This window comes from Esox lucius, chromosome 20, assembly GCF_011004845.1.
Source record: "Esox lucius isolate fEsoLuc1 chromosome 20, fEsoLuc1.pri, whole genome shotgun sequence".
In the NCBI taxonomy this organism is placed as follows: domain Eukaryota; kingdom Metazoa; phylum Chordata; class Actinopteri; order Esociformes; family Esocidae; genus Esox; species Esox lucius.
In genome coordinates this window covers 41669111-41685529 of record NC_047588.1, presented here as the reverse complement: position 1 = coordinate 41685529, position 16419 = coordinate 41669111, and the positions used below count along the sequence as shown (strand labels likewise).

The 16419-nt window shown below is 43.4% G+C and overlaps 2 protein-coding genes across 4 annotated transcripts in view; both read right to left on the bottom strand.

Annotated features, from left to right (window-relative positions):
• LOC105027450 (zinc finger protein OZF-like) overlaps nt 1-16419 on the bottom strand; it is a 541343-nt gene that overhangs the window by 125995 nt on the left and 398929 nt on the right. The window lies entirely within an intron of this gene.
• LOC105031295 (zinc finger protein 664-like) lies at nt 11364-16048 on the bottom strand. The gene is made up of 3 exons (XM_020040926.3): nt 15504-16048; nt 14617-14824; nt 11364-12626 (listed from the first exon to the last, which is right to left on the bottom strand). The coding sequence occupies exons 1-3, from the start codon at nt 15528-15530 to the stop codon at nt 11560-11562; spliced, it is 1302 nt and encodes a 433-aa protein (XP_019896485.3). The 5' UTR covers nt 15531-16048; the 3' UTR covers nt 11364-11559.

The window sequence follows — 16419 nt, the reverse complement described above, 5'->3', positions numbered from 1 at the left end:
CTCTCCATTCCTCCATCCTCTCCTTGACTGTGGTGTAGCTGGAACCATCAGTCTCTCCATTCCTCCACCCTCTCCTTGGCTGTGGTGTAGCTGGAACCATCAGTCTCTCCATTCCTCCACCCTCTCCTTGACTGTGGTGTAGCTGGAACCATCAGTCTCTCCATTCCTCCACCCTCTCCTTGACTGTGGTGCAGCTGGAACAGTCAGTGTCCAATATTCTTTCACATGTCTGTGCTTGGTCTGGCCTTGGAATGATCTGGGCCATCTGTGTCAGGTACCCCTTCATTGGAGAAGAGGTATCAGTGTTGCAGGATTCAGGACTCCGGCTTCGTAAGAAACAAAGATGGAATCTCGCACAACCTCAAGTTAAAACCTTGAATGGAGAGTTTAACATTAACTTACTGAATTTAAAGTTGTGTATTAATCAACAATTTTAAAACCCAATCTTATGTCTATCTCTCCTTAATGTCCTAAATTGGGAATGACTACCTTACCAATGTTTCATTAATGTAGCACTCACTTTCTTTCTCTCCTTTTAGAGTGAACCTCAAACCACTGATCTTGTAGACATCTAGAAGAAATAACACAAATAAGCAAGCGTGGCGTTAGCTTGCAACATAAATACATAAAATGACGAACACATGACCTACAAACACACAGACAATACATTTAACACAGGCCGCTTGATTCTAATTTGACGTCTTTGTCATGTTTCATAATGTAGATTAGCTCAATGCTCCTACAGTTTCGAGTTCTCCAATTGGAATGGAAAAACAATTGCCATTTTAATAGTGCAATATAGAACCTGGTCTATTTCTTCCCAGAATCTCCATTGGTGTGTCTGTCATCTTTTGCACCTCTCCCAGTGGCTCTCTGTGTTCTGGATTGGGATGCTTAGAGTTACTCCCTACTTTCTGGGATGGCAGCCAAGAGACGTCTTATCTCTTTGACTCCTCTCACTATCCTTTAACTGGACTCAGTCAAACTTAACCAACAGACCATCTATACAATATTTTCATTCAGGTTTCACATATAGTTTCACCACTCTGTGAAAGACTGTGCAGGCAAATAGTTTATCAATTTAAGAATAACATTTCTCAATGTAAAATTGCTAAGATTTTTGGGATCTCATCATCTATGGTACATAATATTATTAAAAGATTCAGAGAATCTATAAACAAGGTCCAGAAATGCTGCCTTCTTCTCTGGGCCCGAGCTCATTTAAGACAGACTGAGGTGAAGTGGAAAACTGTCCTGTGGTCTGACCAACCAAAACGTTCAAAACATTTGGCGCATTACGAAATGATAAATTCGACAAAGGAGACCGTGTTGAGCCACTGTTGAGCCACAGTTGAGCCACTGAAAACCTATATCAAGCAAGAATGGCAAAATAGCAAAGTATTTGGGGATCTCATCATCTACAGTTTATAATAACATTAAAAGATTCAGAGAATCCAGAGAAATCTCTGTATGCAAGGGACAATGCCGAAAACCAATAATGGAGGGTTGTGATCTTTGGGCCCTTGCGCGGTACTGCATTGAAAACAGACACCATTCTTTAGTGGAAATCATTGCTTAGGATCAGGAACACTTCAGAATATCATCATCAGTTGTAGAAAATACATTTATTATTATTTCGGTTAGAATGCCTCTGTACTCTGTATGCTTGAAACATTATGTATACTCAACAACCCTGTCAGCAACTCATGATGTCTCTATCTGTGTTCAGGGGCAGTAATGAATGGAATATCAGCTGAGTAATGCTCCTAGTCTCCATCTATGTGTTGTAGACTAGGCCTTGGGCCTAGCAGAAACCACTAGAAGAATTCCCCCTTTTGGGGGTACGTCTTAATAGCAGCAGTGGGGCTCCTGCTCCTTGTATTATAGAGGTGAAGAGGACTCTATTCCTTATTGGGAGAGTTGAGTTAGCAAAACCACCAATAGTAACATGCCCTTGCTGTCCTGTGTGAGCTTTCACCAAGTTGTCTGGGCAACCGACATTCTATGATTAACTATGACTCCTGGATCTATGTCTGTATGCAACCTTGCATTCTCTAGGCTACATCATGGCAACAACAATTCTTTGTATGTACATTTTTGCAAGTGCTAATGTCATCACCTGTACTGTTGGATATTGAATCTGAAATGCGATAATCAGAACAACTGTCATGACACCACTCTGTGTTGGTCTCTGTACTTGTACTCTTTTTGTCATGATGCTTGTTCCCGTATATACGATTAAACCTGAAATAATTAACTGTTATGCTAATGACTGAAGGAGTTTTTACTTGATAAATTGCGAACATCTTCCACACTGTGAAAACAGCACATCGCTGCATCCTCAAATGCAAGTTAAAACTCTACCATGCAAAGCAGAAACCAGATATAAACAAGATCCAGAAACACCGCCACGTTCTCTAGGCATGAGCTTGTTTAACATGGACTAAGGCAAAGTGTAAAACTGTCCTGCGGTCTGACAAATCAAAATGTGAAATTATATTTGGGAATCATGGACGCCGTGTCCTATGGGCTAAAAAGGGACCATGCGGCTTTTTATCAGGGCACAGTTCACAAGCCAACATCTATGATCGTTTGAGGGTGACATGGCAGGTGTGACCTGCACATCTGTGAAGGCACCATTAATGCTGAACGACATATACAGGTCTTGGAGCCACCCAGACAATGTCTTTTTCAGAGAAGGCCTTCCTTATTTCAGCAAGAGAATGCCAAACCACATTCTGCACGTATTACAAAAGCATGGCTCCGTGGTAGACCAGACCTGTCACCCATTAAAAACATTTGGTGAAACAAAAAATGAGACAAAGGAGTTCCTGACTAATGAGCCCTTGAAATTCTATATAATGCAAGAATGGGAAAACATTTCACTTTCAAAACTACAACAATTTGTCTCCTCAGTTCCCAAACACTTTGGGAGTATTGTTTAAAAAAGTGGTGATGCAACACAGTTATAAACTTGCCTCTGTCCCAACTTTTTAGAAATGTGTTGCTGGCATCAAATGTGTTTTTACAAAAAAAGGATAACATTTGTGCTGTTCAACATTTGATATGTTGTCTTTGTGTTATTTTCAATTAAACAAAGGGATTTGATGATTTACACATGCATTATATTCATGTTTATTGCATTTTACACTGTGTCCCATTTTTTTTTTAATCGAGAATATACATAAACACACACACACACACACACCTGTGATGCATAAGGCGTCTTTCTCTCAAACACCCAGTAACACAGTTATTTATCAAATACCAACATGTGAGAAACCGATCTAATCTCAACTACGACATAGTTCTGTTTCTCCCACTAAAGGTGAACTGGGACATTAAAAGACTATCAATAAAATAATTCCTAGTGAACTAAAGAGCTTTAAGTAAAATAAAATTATACAAATAACATTTGTAATCTACGAACAAATGAAAGTGTATGATAATAGAAATGATTTCTTATTTAACATTTTGATAATTCTTCCTAAATATTTAATTATAAATGCAGACTGGTAAAAACAACAGCCTTGTCAATGGTTTTAAAAATATATGGTATTCTTTAAAATACTAGTAATGTGGATTACTGACTACAAGCCTAAATTACTCCACTCCATTAGTTACCTGCAATTTGCCAGTGACCTGAGTGAGTTCTAATGCAGATATGAAAGACAAAGGGCCGTCCTGACAACATACCTTCTCCTTGTGTGTCCAGCCATCAACACCAACTCCCCACCATCGGGGCCCATTCACATTCACCCATCCCAATCATCCCCACCATTGGGACCCATTCACATTCACCCATCCCAATCATCCCCACCATTGGGACCCATTCACATTCACCCATCCCAATCATCCCCACCATTGGGGCCCATTCACATTCACCCATCCCAATCATCCCCACCATTGGGACCCATTCACATTCACCCATCCCAATCATCCCCACCATTGGGACCCATTCACATTCACCCATCCCAATCATCCCCATCCATCCATCCATCTTCTACCGCTTATCCGGGGCCGGGTCGCGGGGGCAGCAGTCTAAGCAGGGATGCCCAGACTTCCCTCTCCCCAGACACTTCCTCTAGCTCTTCCGGGGGGACACCGAGGCGTTCCCAGGCCAGCCGGGAGACATAGTCCCTCCAGCGTGTCCTAGGTCTTCCCCGGGGTCTCCTCCCGGTGGGATGGGACCGGAACACCTTCCCAGGAAGGCGTTCCGGAGGCATCCGAAAAAGATGCCCAAGCCACCTCAGCTGACCCCTCTCGATGTGGAGGAGCAACGGCTCTACTCTGAGCTCCTCCCGGGTGACCGAGCTTCTCACCCTATCTCTAAGGGATCGCCCAGCCACCCTGCGGAGAAAACTCATTTCGGCCGCCTGTATCCGGGATCTTGTCCTTTCGGTCATGACCCAAAGCTCATGACCATAGGTGAGAGTAGGAACGTAGATTGACTGGTAAATCGAGAGCTTCGCCTTGCGGCTCAGCTCTTTCTTCACCACGACAGACCGATACATCGACTGCATTACTGCAGAAGCTGCACCGATCCGTCTGTCAATCTCCCGTTCCATCCTTCCCTCACTCGTGAACAAGACCCCTAGATACTTAAACTCCTCCACTTGAGGCAGGCACTCTCCACCAACCTGAAGTGGGCAAGCCACCCTTTTCCGACTGAGGACCATGGCCTCGGATTTGGAGGTACTGATTTTCATCCCCACCGCTTCACACTCGGCTGCAAACCGTCCCAGTGCATGCTGAAGGTCCTGGTTAGAAGGGGCCAACACGACAACATCATCTGCAAAGAGCAGAGACGAAATCGTGTGTTCCCCAAACCTGACACCCTCCGGCCCCTGGCTGCGCCTAGAAATTCTGTCCATAAAAATTACAAACAGAACCGGTGACAAAGGGCAGCCCTGCCGGAGTCCAACATGCACTGGGAACAAGTCTGACTTACTGCCGGCAATGCGGACCAAGCTCCTGCTTCGGTTGTATAGGGACCTGACAGCCCGTAGCAAAGGACCCAGGACCCCATATTCCCCAAGCACCCTCCACAAGATGCCGCGAGGGACACAGTCGAATGCCTTCTCCAAATCCACAAAACACATGTGGATTGGTTGGGCAAACTCCCATGAACCCTCCAACACCCCGTAGAGGGTATAGAGCTGGTCCAGTGTTCCACGGCCCGGACGAAAACCACACTGTTCCTCCTGAATCCGAGGTTCTACTATCGGCCGTATTCTCCTCTCCAGAACCCTGGCATAGACTTTCCCGGGGAGGCTGAGAAGTGTGATCCCCCTATAGTTGGAACACACCCTCCGGTCCCCCTTCTTAAAAAGAGGGACCACCACCCCGGTCTGCCATCCCAGAGGCACTGTCCCCGACCGCCACGCGATGTTGCACAGGCGTGTCAACCAAGACAGCCCCACAACATCCAGAGACTTGAGGTACTCAGGGCGGATCTCATCCACCCCCGGTGCCTTGCCACCGAGGAGTTTCTTGACCACCTCTGTGACTTCAGCCCGGGTGATGGACGAGTCCACCACTGAGCCCTCATCCTCTGCTTCCTCAATGGAAGACATGTCAGCGGGATTGAGGAGATCCTCGAAGTACTCCTTCCACCGCCCGACGACATCCTCAGTTGAGGTCAACAGCTGCCCACCTCTACTGTAAACAGCGTTGGTAGGGCACTGTTTCCCTCTCCTGAGGCGCCGGATGGTTTGCCAGAATCTCTTCGAGGCCAGCCGATAGTCCTTCTCCATGGCCTCACCGAACTCCTCCCAGGCCCGAGTTTTTGCCTCCACAACCACCCGGGCTGCAGCCCGCTTGGCCTGTCGGTACCCGTCAGCTGCCTCAGGAGTCCCACAAGCCAACCAGGCCTGATAGGACTCCTTCTTCAGCTTGACGGCATCCCTTACTTCCGGTGTCCACCACCGGGTTCGGGGATTGCCGCCTCGACAGGCACCGGAGACCTTACGGCCACAGCTCCGAGCGGCCGCTTCGACAATGGCGGTGGAGAACATGGTCCACTCGGACTCAATATCTCCAACCTCCCTCGGGATCCAGTCGAAGCTCTGCCGGAGGTGGGAGTTAAAGATCTCTCTGACAGGAGACTCGGCCAGACGTTCCCAGCAGACCCTTACAGTACGCTTGGGCCTGCCGAGTCTGTCCAGCTTCCTCCCCCACCATCGGATCCAACTCACCACCAGGTGGTGATCAGTTGACAGCTCCGCCCCTCTCTTCACCCGAGTGTCCAAGACATACGGCCGCAGGTCAGATGAGACGACAACAAAGTCGATCATCGACCTGCGGCCTAGGGTGTCCTGGTGCCACGTGCACTGATGGACACCCTTATGCTTGAACATGGTGTTCGTTATGGACAAACTGTGACTAGCACAGAAGTCCAATAACTGAACACCACTCGGGTTCAGATCAGGGGGGCCGTTCCTCCCAATCACGCCCCTCCAAGTGTCACTGTCGTTGCCCACGTGGGCGTTGAAGTCCCCCAGTAGAACAATAGAGTCCCCAGTCGGAGCACTTTCCAGCACCCCTCCCAGAGACTCCAAGAAGGTCGGGTACTCTGCACTGCCGTTCGGCCCGTAGGCACAAACAACAGTGAGAGACCTATCCCCGACCCGTAGGCGCAGGGAAACGACCCTCTCGTTCACCGGGGTAAACTCCAACACATGGCGGCAGAGCTGGGGAGCTATGAGCAAACCCACCCCAGCCCGCCGCCTCTCACCATGGGCAACTCCAGAGTGGTGAAGAGTCCATCCTCTCTCAAGGAGTGTGGTTCCAGAGCCCAAGCCGTGCGTAGAGGTGATCCCACCATTGGGGCCCATTCACATTCACCCATCCCAATCATCCCCACCATTGGGACCCATTCACATTCACCCATCCCAATCATCCCCACCATTGGGGCCCATTCACATTCACCCATCCCAATCATCCCCACCATTGGGACCCATTCACATTCACCCATCCCAATCATCCCCACCATTGGGGCCCATTCACATTCACCCATCCCAATCATCCCCACCATTGGGACCCATTCACATTCACCCATCCCAATCATCCCCACCATCTTTCAAACCTGGAGGGGGATGTTAACAGACTATAACCCCTCCCCACACATACACACACAAACTCAAGCAGACACAATCTTGCACCTTACATTTCTTTTTTTGTTATTGTCTATTAATTTATTAATGCACAGTCTACTATTTTTATGCTCAGTCCACTGTTCTGATTTATTTTCTTTCCCTTATTCCTTTTGTATAAATTGTTGCACCAACGGCCAGAACAAATTCTCAAGTAAAGGCAATGAACAGCATCCCATTAGGAACAGGTATCGGTACTGATCTCCCGATTCAAATACATTTCACAAGGTCCCCTGTAGCTTGAATAACAAGGTAGATTAATAAAGATGAATGTTAAACATGGACGACCAGGCCAAAAACATTACATTGAATAGCTTTTTAATCAAAAAATATAAATGGCAACAAAAGAAATTGCAAATCAATTTCCATTTTTTTTTATTAAATATGAAAAGTAACTCAATTATAAACTAACATGAAATAATGGAAAAATAGCTAGGCCTCTGACTTGTATTGTGAAATAGTGTAAGCTGTTTCAGATTTTTTTTTTTTTTTAATTTGGTCGAAGGTAAGTGTAGTTCTCTGAGATAGCCACATTAGCGGCTAATTAGGCTGCAACTTTCAGTAGCTACGTTATAGGAATCCTTAAATATTTTTTTTATATTGCAACTATGTCTGGTGGATTTTTGAAGTACGCATCCATGCATGATTTATGGGGTAATATAGGCTAGATGAAAACCCCTTGGGCGGTAAATGAGTAGGGGTTTCCACGATTCTCTTGTCTTTTCACTTGACGAAAATGTCAGTTATTGTCAAACTAAGATAACTGTTAGTAATATTTCTATAAGTTAAACAAAACAATGTATTTGTTAGCTTGCTAATGACAATGTATAGCATAGAAAGAGGATGGAAGATATGTAACACTTCATTTCAAAACAACAGCACTCACTCACAAGGTCTCACTGGTCTCACAGGTCAATGTTAGCTGAGGTTAGAAATGAGGTAGAGAAGTTTACTTTAGGGAAATGTAGTCTATCTATGTTGCTAATTAGCATGTACATGTTTGTAAGGGTAATTTAGGCAAAAATGTTGACATTCCTCACCTTTTTCTGATGAGATTTAAACGCTTATCAAAACGGCGAGGTGGTGTAAGTCTACACGATAAACAGACCTCATTTGAAGCGATTCCAAAATCCCTTATGGGAAAAATGCTAAACAAACCAGAACCTAGCCAGTATAATATTTTGCTGCTAGGTTTTATGACACCTCGACTATTTCGGTCTCTTTCACGGTGAGGGACAGCAGTGATTGTTTCTTGTTTCTAAACAGTTATTGTAATTATAAGTAGATAAATTCAGTGTTTATACGTACTTTTCTGTTTGACGAACTTACACAGCAACTCTAGTTATGACAAGTTAACCCCTGGTTGGGAACCACTGCTCAGTGATACTAGTCAGGGACAGAACAGATGGCACGAATGGGACGGGTAAGTGGTTAAATAAAGGGACCTGTCCGTTTCTGCCCATAGCAAGGCAAAACTCTGGGTGGAGTGGGGAAAAGGGAGGAAGAGGAAGATGAAGCAGAGGTCTGAGGTATTTCACGGTGAGGGACAGCAATTATTGTGTCTTGTTACTTAACTGTAATTGTAATTATAAGCTGATATTATTAATACAGTCCAATTCCAAACAGAAAACCAAAAAATCTGGTGGAACTGTCTGGAAAATTCAAAATTTGTAAACTCTGTACTATTGAATATTGGTGTTGAGGTCTTCATTTAAACATATATTAAGGGAGACCCGAGGTGAGACTTGCAGGATGCTCCATGGACCACCTCAGCTTTGTTACTCATAATAAAGTATATTTCAAACTCAAGAGCTCCAGGTGTTTAGAAGTCCTTTTTTGAAGAACAACACAAGCAATATTTAAGAGAAAAATATATATAATTTTCTTTCAAACTCAAAAGCTCCTGGATTAAATTTTTCAGAATCTTAATTTGGAGAGACTTACTTGGTACTCTAGCCATGGGAACCACACAATTCTTGTGCAAAATAGGAAGAAAAAACGGGATGGTAACAGTGGAGCTCAGTGCTCATTGCCTTACTCCTGTTCTGAGTGTGGGAGGAGTTTCTCTCGGAGGGGTTAACTTACATCTCACAAACAAATACATACTGAAGAGAAGCCTTACTCCTGTTCTGACTGCGTGAAGAGTTTCACTAGATCAGCTGCACTTGTTCGACCTCAGATAGTGCACCCAGGAGAGAAGCCTTATTCATGTTCTGACTGTGGGAAGAGTTTCTTTCAGATGGGTAAACTTACACATCACCACCACATAGATTCTGGAGAGAAGCCTTACTCCTGTACTGACTGTGGAAAAAGTTTCACTAGATCATGTGTATTAAAATCTCACCAGTTTATACATACTGGAAATACTCCTTATTCCTGTTCTGACTGTGGGAGGAGTTTCTCTCAGATGGGTAAACTTACATATCACCAACACATAAATACTGGATAGAAGCCTTACTCCTGTTCTGACTGTGGGAAGTGTTTCTCTAGATCAGATTAACTTTCTCTACATCAGAGAGTGCACACAGAAGAGAAGCCTTACTCCTGTTTTGACTGTGGGATAAGTTTCTCTCAGTTTGTTAGCTTGAAAATGTTTCAATCATCCAGTTTCTGTAAAAACAAAATCAGCGGATGCATACTAGAGAATCACCCTACTTCTGAATGAGTGCTTTCCGAACATCATTTACCATTTTCCCTTCATCGTTGAGTACTCACAGAAGACAATACTCTCGTGTTTTTCTACTTGTGGGAAGATTATTCTCTTAACTAAATAACCTAATACATGTCTGTGCACAGACCTCCCCAGGGGCATGTGCTGAATGTGAAAAGGTGGGCGGAGTTGTCAGCTCACACGGACAGACGATGTGTTGGAGAGGGTGACGCGCGATCAAAGATGGACGACGCATGCCTGTCGGTGTGCACGACGTCCGTCGCCAGTGCAGAAGGGCACATGTCAAATGGAAAGGGGCGTGGTTAGCAAAGGGGCGTGGTTAGCAAAGGGGCGTGTGCTCTGCACAGGTTGAGCTGTACCTGTGTATGTGCCTGTTAGAAAGAGATGAAATGCTTTGGTGACAGATACTGGACAGGAGGAGCAATGGAACTATAAATGACTTGCTCACTGACAAGATCTGGACAGTTCTGCAGGAGAGCTTGTGATTGGTCAGTATGGATTATTTATATTACATATACATTTTATTATAGTTTTTATTATTAACATTATAAATTGTTAGTATAATGCATTATGAGTTGTAATAATTGTATTATTATCATACACTTACATTTGTTCATAGATTACAAATGTGATTTGTATAATTTTATATTACTTAAAGCTCTTTAGTTCACTAGCAATTATTTTATTGATAGTCTTTTAATGTCCCAGTTCACCTTTAGTGGGAGAAACAGAACTATGTCGTAGTTGAGATTAGATCGGTTTCCTTGTCGTTTGATTGAAGTGCTTCTCACATGTTGGTGTTAGATAAATAACTGTGTTAGAAGGTGTTGGAGAGAAAGACTGTCACGGCCGTGGTGGTAGAACACAGGCGCAGAGACGAAAGGGCGTAGTAATCCATGGTTTAATGAAAAGAACCAAAACAATAGCAGCAACCAGTGACGTTGGGCAGCAAACACAAAACCAATGTGATCCACACATAAGTAGGGTCTCCAAATGGAGGCAACGATCTACACCTGCCCCTAATTGGGGAGACCAAACTGGATAGAGGTGCCTAGAGGCGCCACCTTCTGTTCTGATTATGGCCCAAGCCCAGCGCAGAGATGGCTAGGGGCATAGCCAGGACATCCTGACATCCAGAAAACATTTACTGGAAACAAACTATTCATAACAGAACTGTCAGACTACACCATTGTTAATTTCCTGAGTACAACTAGATTACGTTAGCATACATGTCTTACAGTTGATCTGGATAGTTTATTAACTGTATAGGGAATAACCTTAATTAGGGTACAGAAATACAGTTCTAGTCAGGACATATGGAGTCTAATAATGCAATTAAAAGACAGGACATGAAAACCATGGAAGGATAACATGTCAAATGTCAAACCCCAAAAGTAGGCTTTTGTAAGAATTCTCCAATATGTTTGTGTTGTTAATTCCATCGATAGGAACTCTTTTAGGAGTAAGTACAGAGACAAAATTCTCTTGACAAAATTAGCAGTTTATTTGCAAATGGAGACACGTCAAATGCTTACAGAATAATCCTCACTGAACAGTCAGTATTTATTACAGTTAAAAGGGGTGTGGTCGTATACTGCACAGCTGTCTTAGGTCAATAATACTTAGGTTTCATCCAAAGGGCTGGCACATTCTCTCCTGTGTGCACTCTAATGTAAAGCAAGTGAACCTGATTTAGTGAAACTCTTTCCAGTCAGAGCTGGAGTGAGGCTTCTCTCATGTATGTATGCGCTGGTGAAGTTTAAGATTACCTGATTGAGAGAAACTCTTCCCACAGTCAGAACAGGAATAAGGCTTCTCTCCTGTGTGCACTCTCTGATGAACAGTAAACGCAGATGATGAAATGAAACACTTCCCACAGTCAGAACAGGAGTGAGGCTTTTCTCGAGAATGTAGGCGCTGGTGAACTTTAAGGGTACTTAACAGAGGGAAATTCTTTCCACAGTCGGTACAGGAGTAACGCTTCTCATCTGTTTGTCTCAGGTGAATGGCACGTTCACATGAACTCATGAGACTTTTCCCACAGTCAGAAGAGTAAGGAATCTGTCCAGTATGTATGCGCCGGTGAGCTTTAAAGTGACCTAAATGAGAGAAACTCTTCCCACAGTCATAACAGAAGTAAGGCTTCTCACCAGTGTGCACTCTCTTATGAATATTAACTGCAGATAATGTAATGAAACTCTTTCCACAGTCAGAACAGGAATAAGGCTTCTCCCCAGTATGTATGCGCTGGTGATGTTTTAGACTACTAGATTGAGAAAAACTCTTTCCACAGTCAGTACAGTTGTAAGGCTTCTCTCCTGTGTGCATTCTCTGATGACAAGTAAGATCAGATGATGAAATGAAACTCTTCCCACAGTCAAAACATGTGTAAGGCTTCTCTCCAGTATGTTTGCGCTGGTGATGTTTTAGATTACTAGATTGAGAGAAACTCTTCCCGCAGTCGGTACAGTAGTAAGGCTTCTCTCCAGTATGTATGCGCTGGTGATGTTTTAGATTACCTGATTGAGAGAAACTTTTCCCACAATCAGAAGAGGAATAAGGCTTCTCTCCAGTATGTATGCGTTGGTGAGATCTAAGACTACCTGATTGAGAGAAACTCTTCCCACAGTCAGAACAGGAGTAAGGCTTCTCTCCAGTATGTATGACAAAATGACATTTTAACTGTGATACAGATAGGAAACATTTTTCACAATGGGAGCAGTGGTAAGACTTATTTTCTTTGTAGTCTTTGTGTTGTTTTTCTCCAAATGTAGAAAATGCCTCCACTTCTGGAATCCCATCTGTGTGACAGACATCAGAAAAGTTAGTAATCACCAGACTTAACTACACATACCATTATCTAATTTACAACTTGATTCTTTAACTTGAAATTTGAAGAAACTGTAGACCATGGTTACATTTTCTTCAAAGAGCCATTCGCAACATCCTCTGAACACATTCTCTGATGCATCCATCACATCCACAGACTTTTTGACAGCAGCAAATATGTAAACTCTTTATTCACATGAATGGTAAAAAATTTGTAACTACAGGTGTTTTCCTGGTTCAAAATTAGGCATAGCTGTATTTTGAAATTATTGGATTTACAAGACTCATCTCTGCGCTGTCAGGACCAGTCAGATCCTGAATGCAAGGTTGCCAGATCAATGATAGTAAACCGTGAAACCCAAATAGGCCACAATAAAAATGCTCAAATGCAATTTTTTCAATAATACTCTCTGTAAATCAACCCCAACAAGCCCATTAAAATTAGCCCAATTTGGGGGTAAACCTCTACATCTGGCAACATCTTTTTTCATGGAAAAAGCTTACTCCTACAGTCACATTTGCTACAGTATTCCGCTGGTATTTTATATATGATCGCAAAATCATGTTTCAACATGCCGACTCAGAGGCTGTGCGAGATTTTGGGAAGGCGGTTTGCCCTTGAGTTTAGAATGCAGGAAAATCCCTGAACTAACATTAGGGTTGATTTGAGATGAAAATTAGAATCAGTGACATGAGTTTGCCATGGTGATGTGGTGTGCCCAGTGGGTCAGCAGACTACAAAATCAGCTCTGATTGGGAGATTCTCAGATGATGCTGTTACGTCATGCTTTATAGTTTTAGAGTTGGTCTATAGCTTCCCTTTATAAATTCAAGCAGGGTATAATCATATACTAGCAAATAATATTGAATTATCGATTGAATCTAATAACGGGGCCAGAATGCAACATTGCAGTGTGATGAAATTATGTCTTTGTAGGAAATACGCACAGAAAGGAGATGTAATACTTGGGTTATTGTGATATTATAGTCATGAAATGTAATGAAAGTAAGCTTTACACAACACATGGTAGTACAGACCAAAACTGCAGAACAAGAGAGGAATAACATCTGGTTAACATCACTGATGGGGTCTTTGTGCGAGTATGTGTGTAAAGACAAGAACTCTAAACTCTAACACTGTCATAATATCCTACATGAAAAGAACTGTAAACCAGTGAATAATTTAAAAAAGATCACATAATTGTTGTTTTAGTTATAATTGTCTCATGAACAATAAGTTACATGGGTCCACTTTCCAGGTGGTCTGTGTTGTATTATAGTCTATGGCTGCTGTTCCTGTCTCATTACCTACAATTAAGGAATAAAATACTGAAGAAATTGATAAAACATCTTTAAATAACAACAAACCCTGACCACCAATGGCATTTAGTGTCAACATATGAGCGGTCTGGGATGGTGGGCGGTCTGGGATGGTGGGCGGTCTGGGATGGTGGGCGGTCTGGGATGGTGGGCGGGCGTTGTGGTCCGGGATGGTGGGCGGTCTGGGATGGTGGGCGGTCTGGGATGGTGGGCGGTCTGGGATGGTGGGCGGGCGTTGTGGTCTGGGATGGTGGGCGGGCGTTGTGGTCTGGGATGGTGGGCGGTCTGGGATGGTGGGCGGTCTGGGATGGTGGGCGGGCGTTGTGGTCTGGGATGGTGGGCGGGCGTTGTGGTCTGGGATGGTGGGCGGGCGTTGTGGTCTGGGATGGTGGGAGGGGGTTGTGGTCTGGGATGGTGGGAGGGGGTTGTGGTCTGGGATGGTGGGAGGGGGTTGTGGTCTGGGATGGTGGGCCGGCGTTGTGGTCTGGGATGGTGGGCCGGCGTTGTGGTCTGGGATGGTGGGCCGGCGTTGTGGTCTGGGATGTTGGGCGGCGTTGTGGTCTGGGATGGTGGGCGGGCGTTGTGGTCTGGGATGGTCCCAAAAATAATCTACATAAAAATTAGTGGTAAATAACTTTTTACCTTGATTACATAAATCTCCAATCTCCTCCTCCTTCTCTTCACATTTAATATCATTCAGTCCCAGTGTTTGACTGCAGTCTTCCAGCTTCACTGATGTCATCTCTGAATCCACCAATGAACACTGAGCTCCACTGTCACCATCAGAATCCGGTGACTCTTGTTTGATCTCAGTGTGGAAGGAGAGCAGCAGGCTGGGTTTGTCCTCCCTCTGTTGAAATAAAGACCAAACCGGACCAATACATGACTAATAAAAATGTTTGATGGGAATAAAAAAGAAATACAATGAAAGAAAAATTACAAACAATTATTTAGGCTAGTGACAACAAAATTAACAGAAATATTCAAGAGTAGGTAGCTGACAAATTCCAAATGTTTCTTACAGTTGAAAGAGATTTTTATTATTTCGAAATATTTTATTTATAAATGTAGATGCGTTAAAACAATACCCAGGCTGATATATATATATATTTTAAACATGATGTTATTCTCATAAAACTTTTGTTTGTAAGGAAAATGCAACACAGCATCCTCTACATTAAATTAAAAGTTTAAAACGTGATGAAAGTTTCTAGAAATGTATTTTATGTATTTTTGTTAATAATAACCTCACTTCAAAGAAAACAAAGTGTAATAACCGATATGTATTAAGAAACATTTACATAAATGTCATACAAATCAGATTTCATTCTAAGGAATAGTACATACACCTCCATGAATAAAATAATTCACTTTTAAATCTCAAGACGTAATACAAAACCCAACTAAACATGAAATTGCAAAACATCATTCAATAGTTGTCCAGGTTTGCAACGGTCTACACATAATGGGGTACATCATTTAACAAACACAGAGCTCTGAAACGTGAAGGTATAATATTTAACTCTTACGACGGTGCAGGCCTGGTCGTCCTCCATAACACTGACTGGGGAACAAAAACAAAGTCCTCTCTTGTGGTTGTGCGGAGCGAATGTTCCAGGGAGGTCTAAAGCGGCGCAGTTGAAAAAATGACCAACAACGTTGCGAGTTGATCAGAGACCAGTCGACGTTTCTTCAGTAACACTCAGAGGAAACCCCCAGAATTCACTGGTATCTGGGGTCACTATTGGAGTTCGCCCTATCTTTTCTAAACAGTACAGTAATCTGCACGACGTTGCACTTTTTAGGTAGGTAGACAGCTAGCAAGCTTGATTAGACTAGCTAAGGGCCAACAGGAAAATACGATTTCGTTAACATCCCTATCTCCCGATAGACCCAGCGGTAACTCTTTTCATAACTACAGTTGCAGTGTAATTTCACGGAAAATTATCACACTGAATTTATCTACTTATGATTACAATTACTGTTCAGTAACAAAACACAATCATTGCTGTCCCTCACTGAAATACCTCCAACCTGATCCTCACCTTTACCTTCATCCCTTTCCTCCAAAAACACCTCCCAGTGTTCTACTATGCTATTGGCGGAAACGGACAGGACTCTTTATTTAACCAATCAACTGTCCAATTTGTGCCATCTGTTTTGGCCCTACTAGTCAGGACAGGGTTAAGCTCTCCCATTCCAACCCTTGGTATGTTCTCAATACCTGGCACATCCAGACACTCCAGGTGTTTAGTCGTGGGTCTTTTGTTTCGTAATGAGCTCCGTGATCCCATTCTGTAATCATCCTACAGTAACCTTACCATTAAAGAATCTACAGTGCCGTATAAAATATTACAAAGTAACCAAACTTCCACGATGTATATTGAGAAAAAATATTTTATGTTGTTTTGATGTAAACACGAAAAAGAAAATGGCATAAATAAT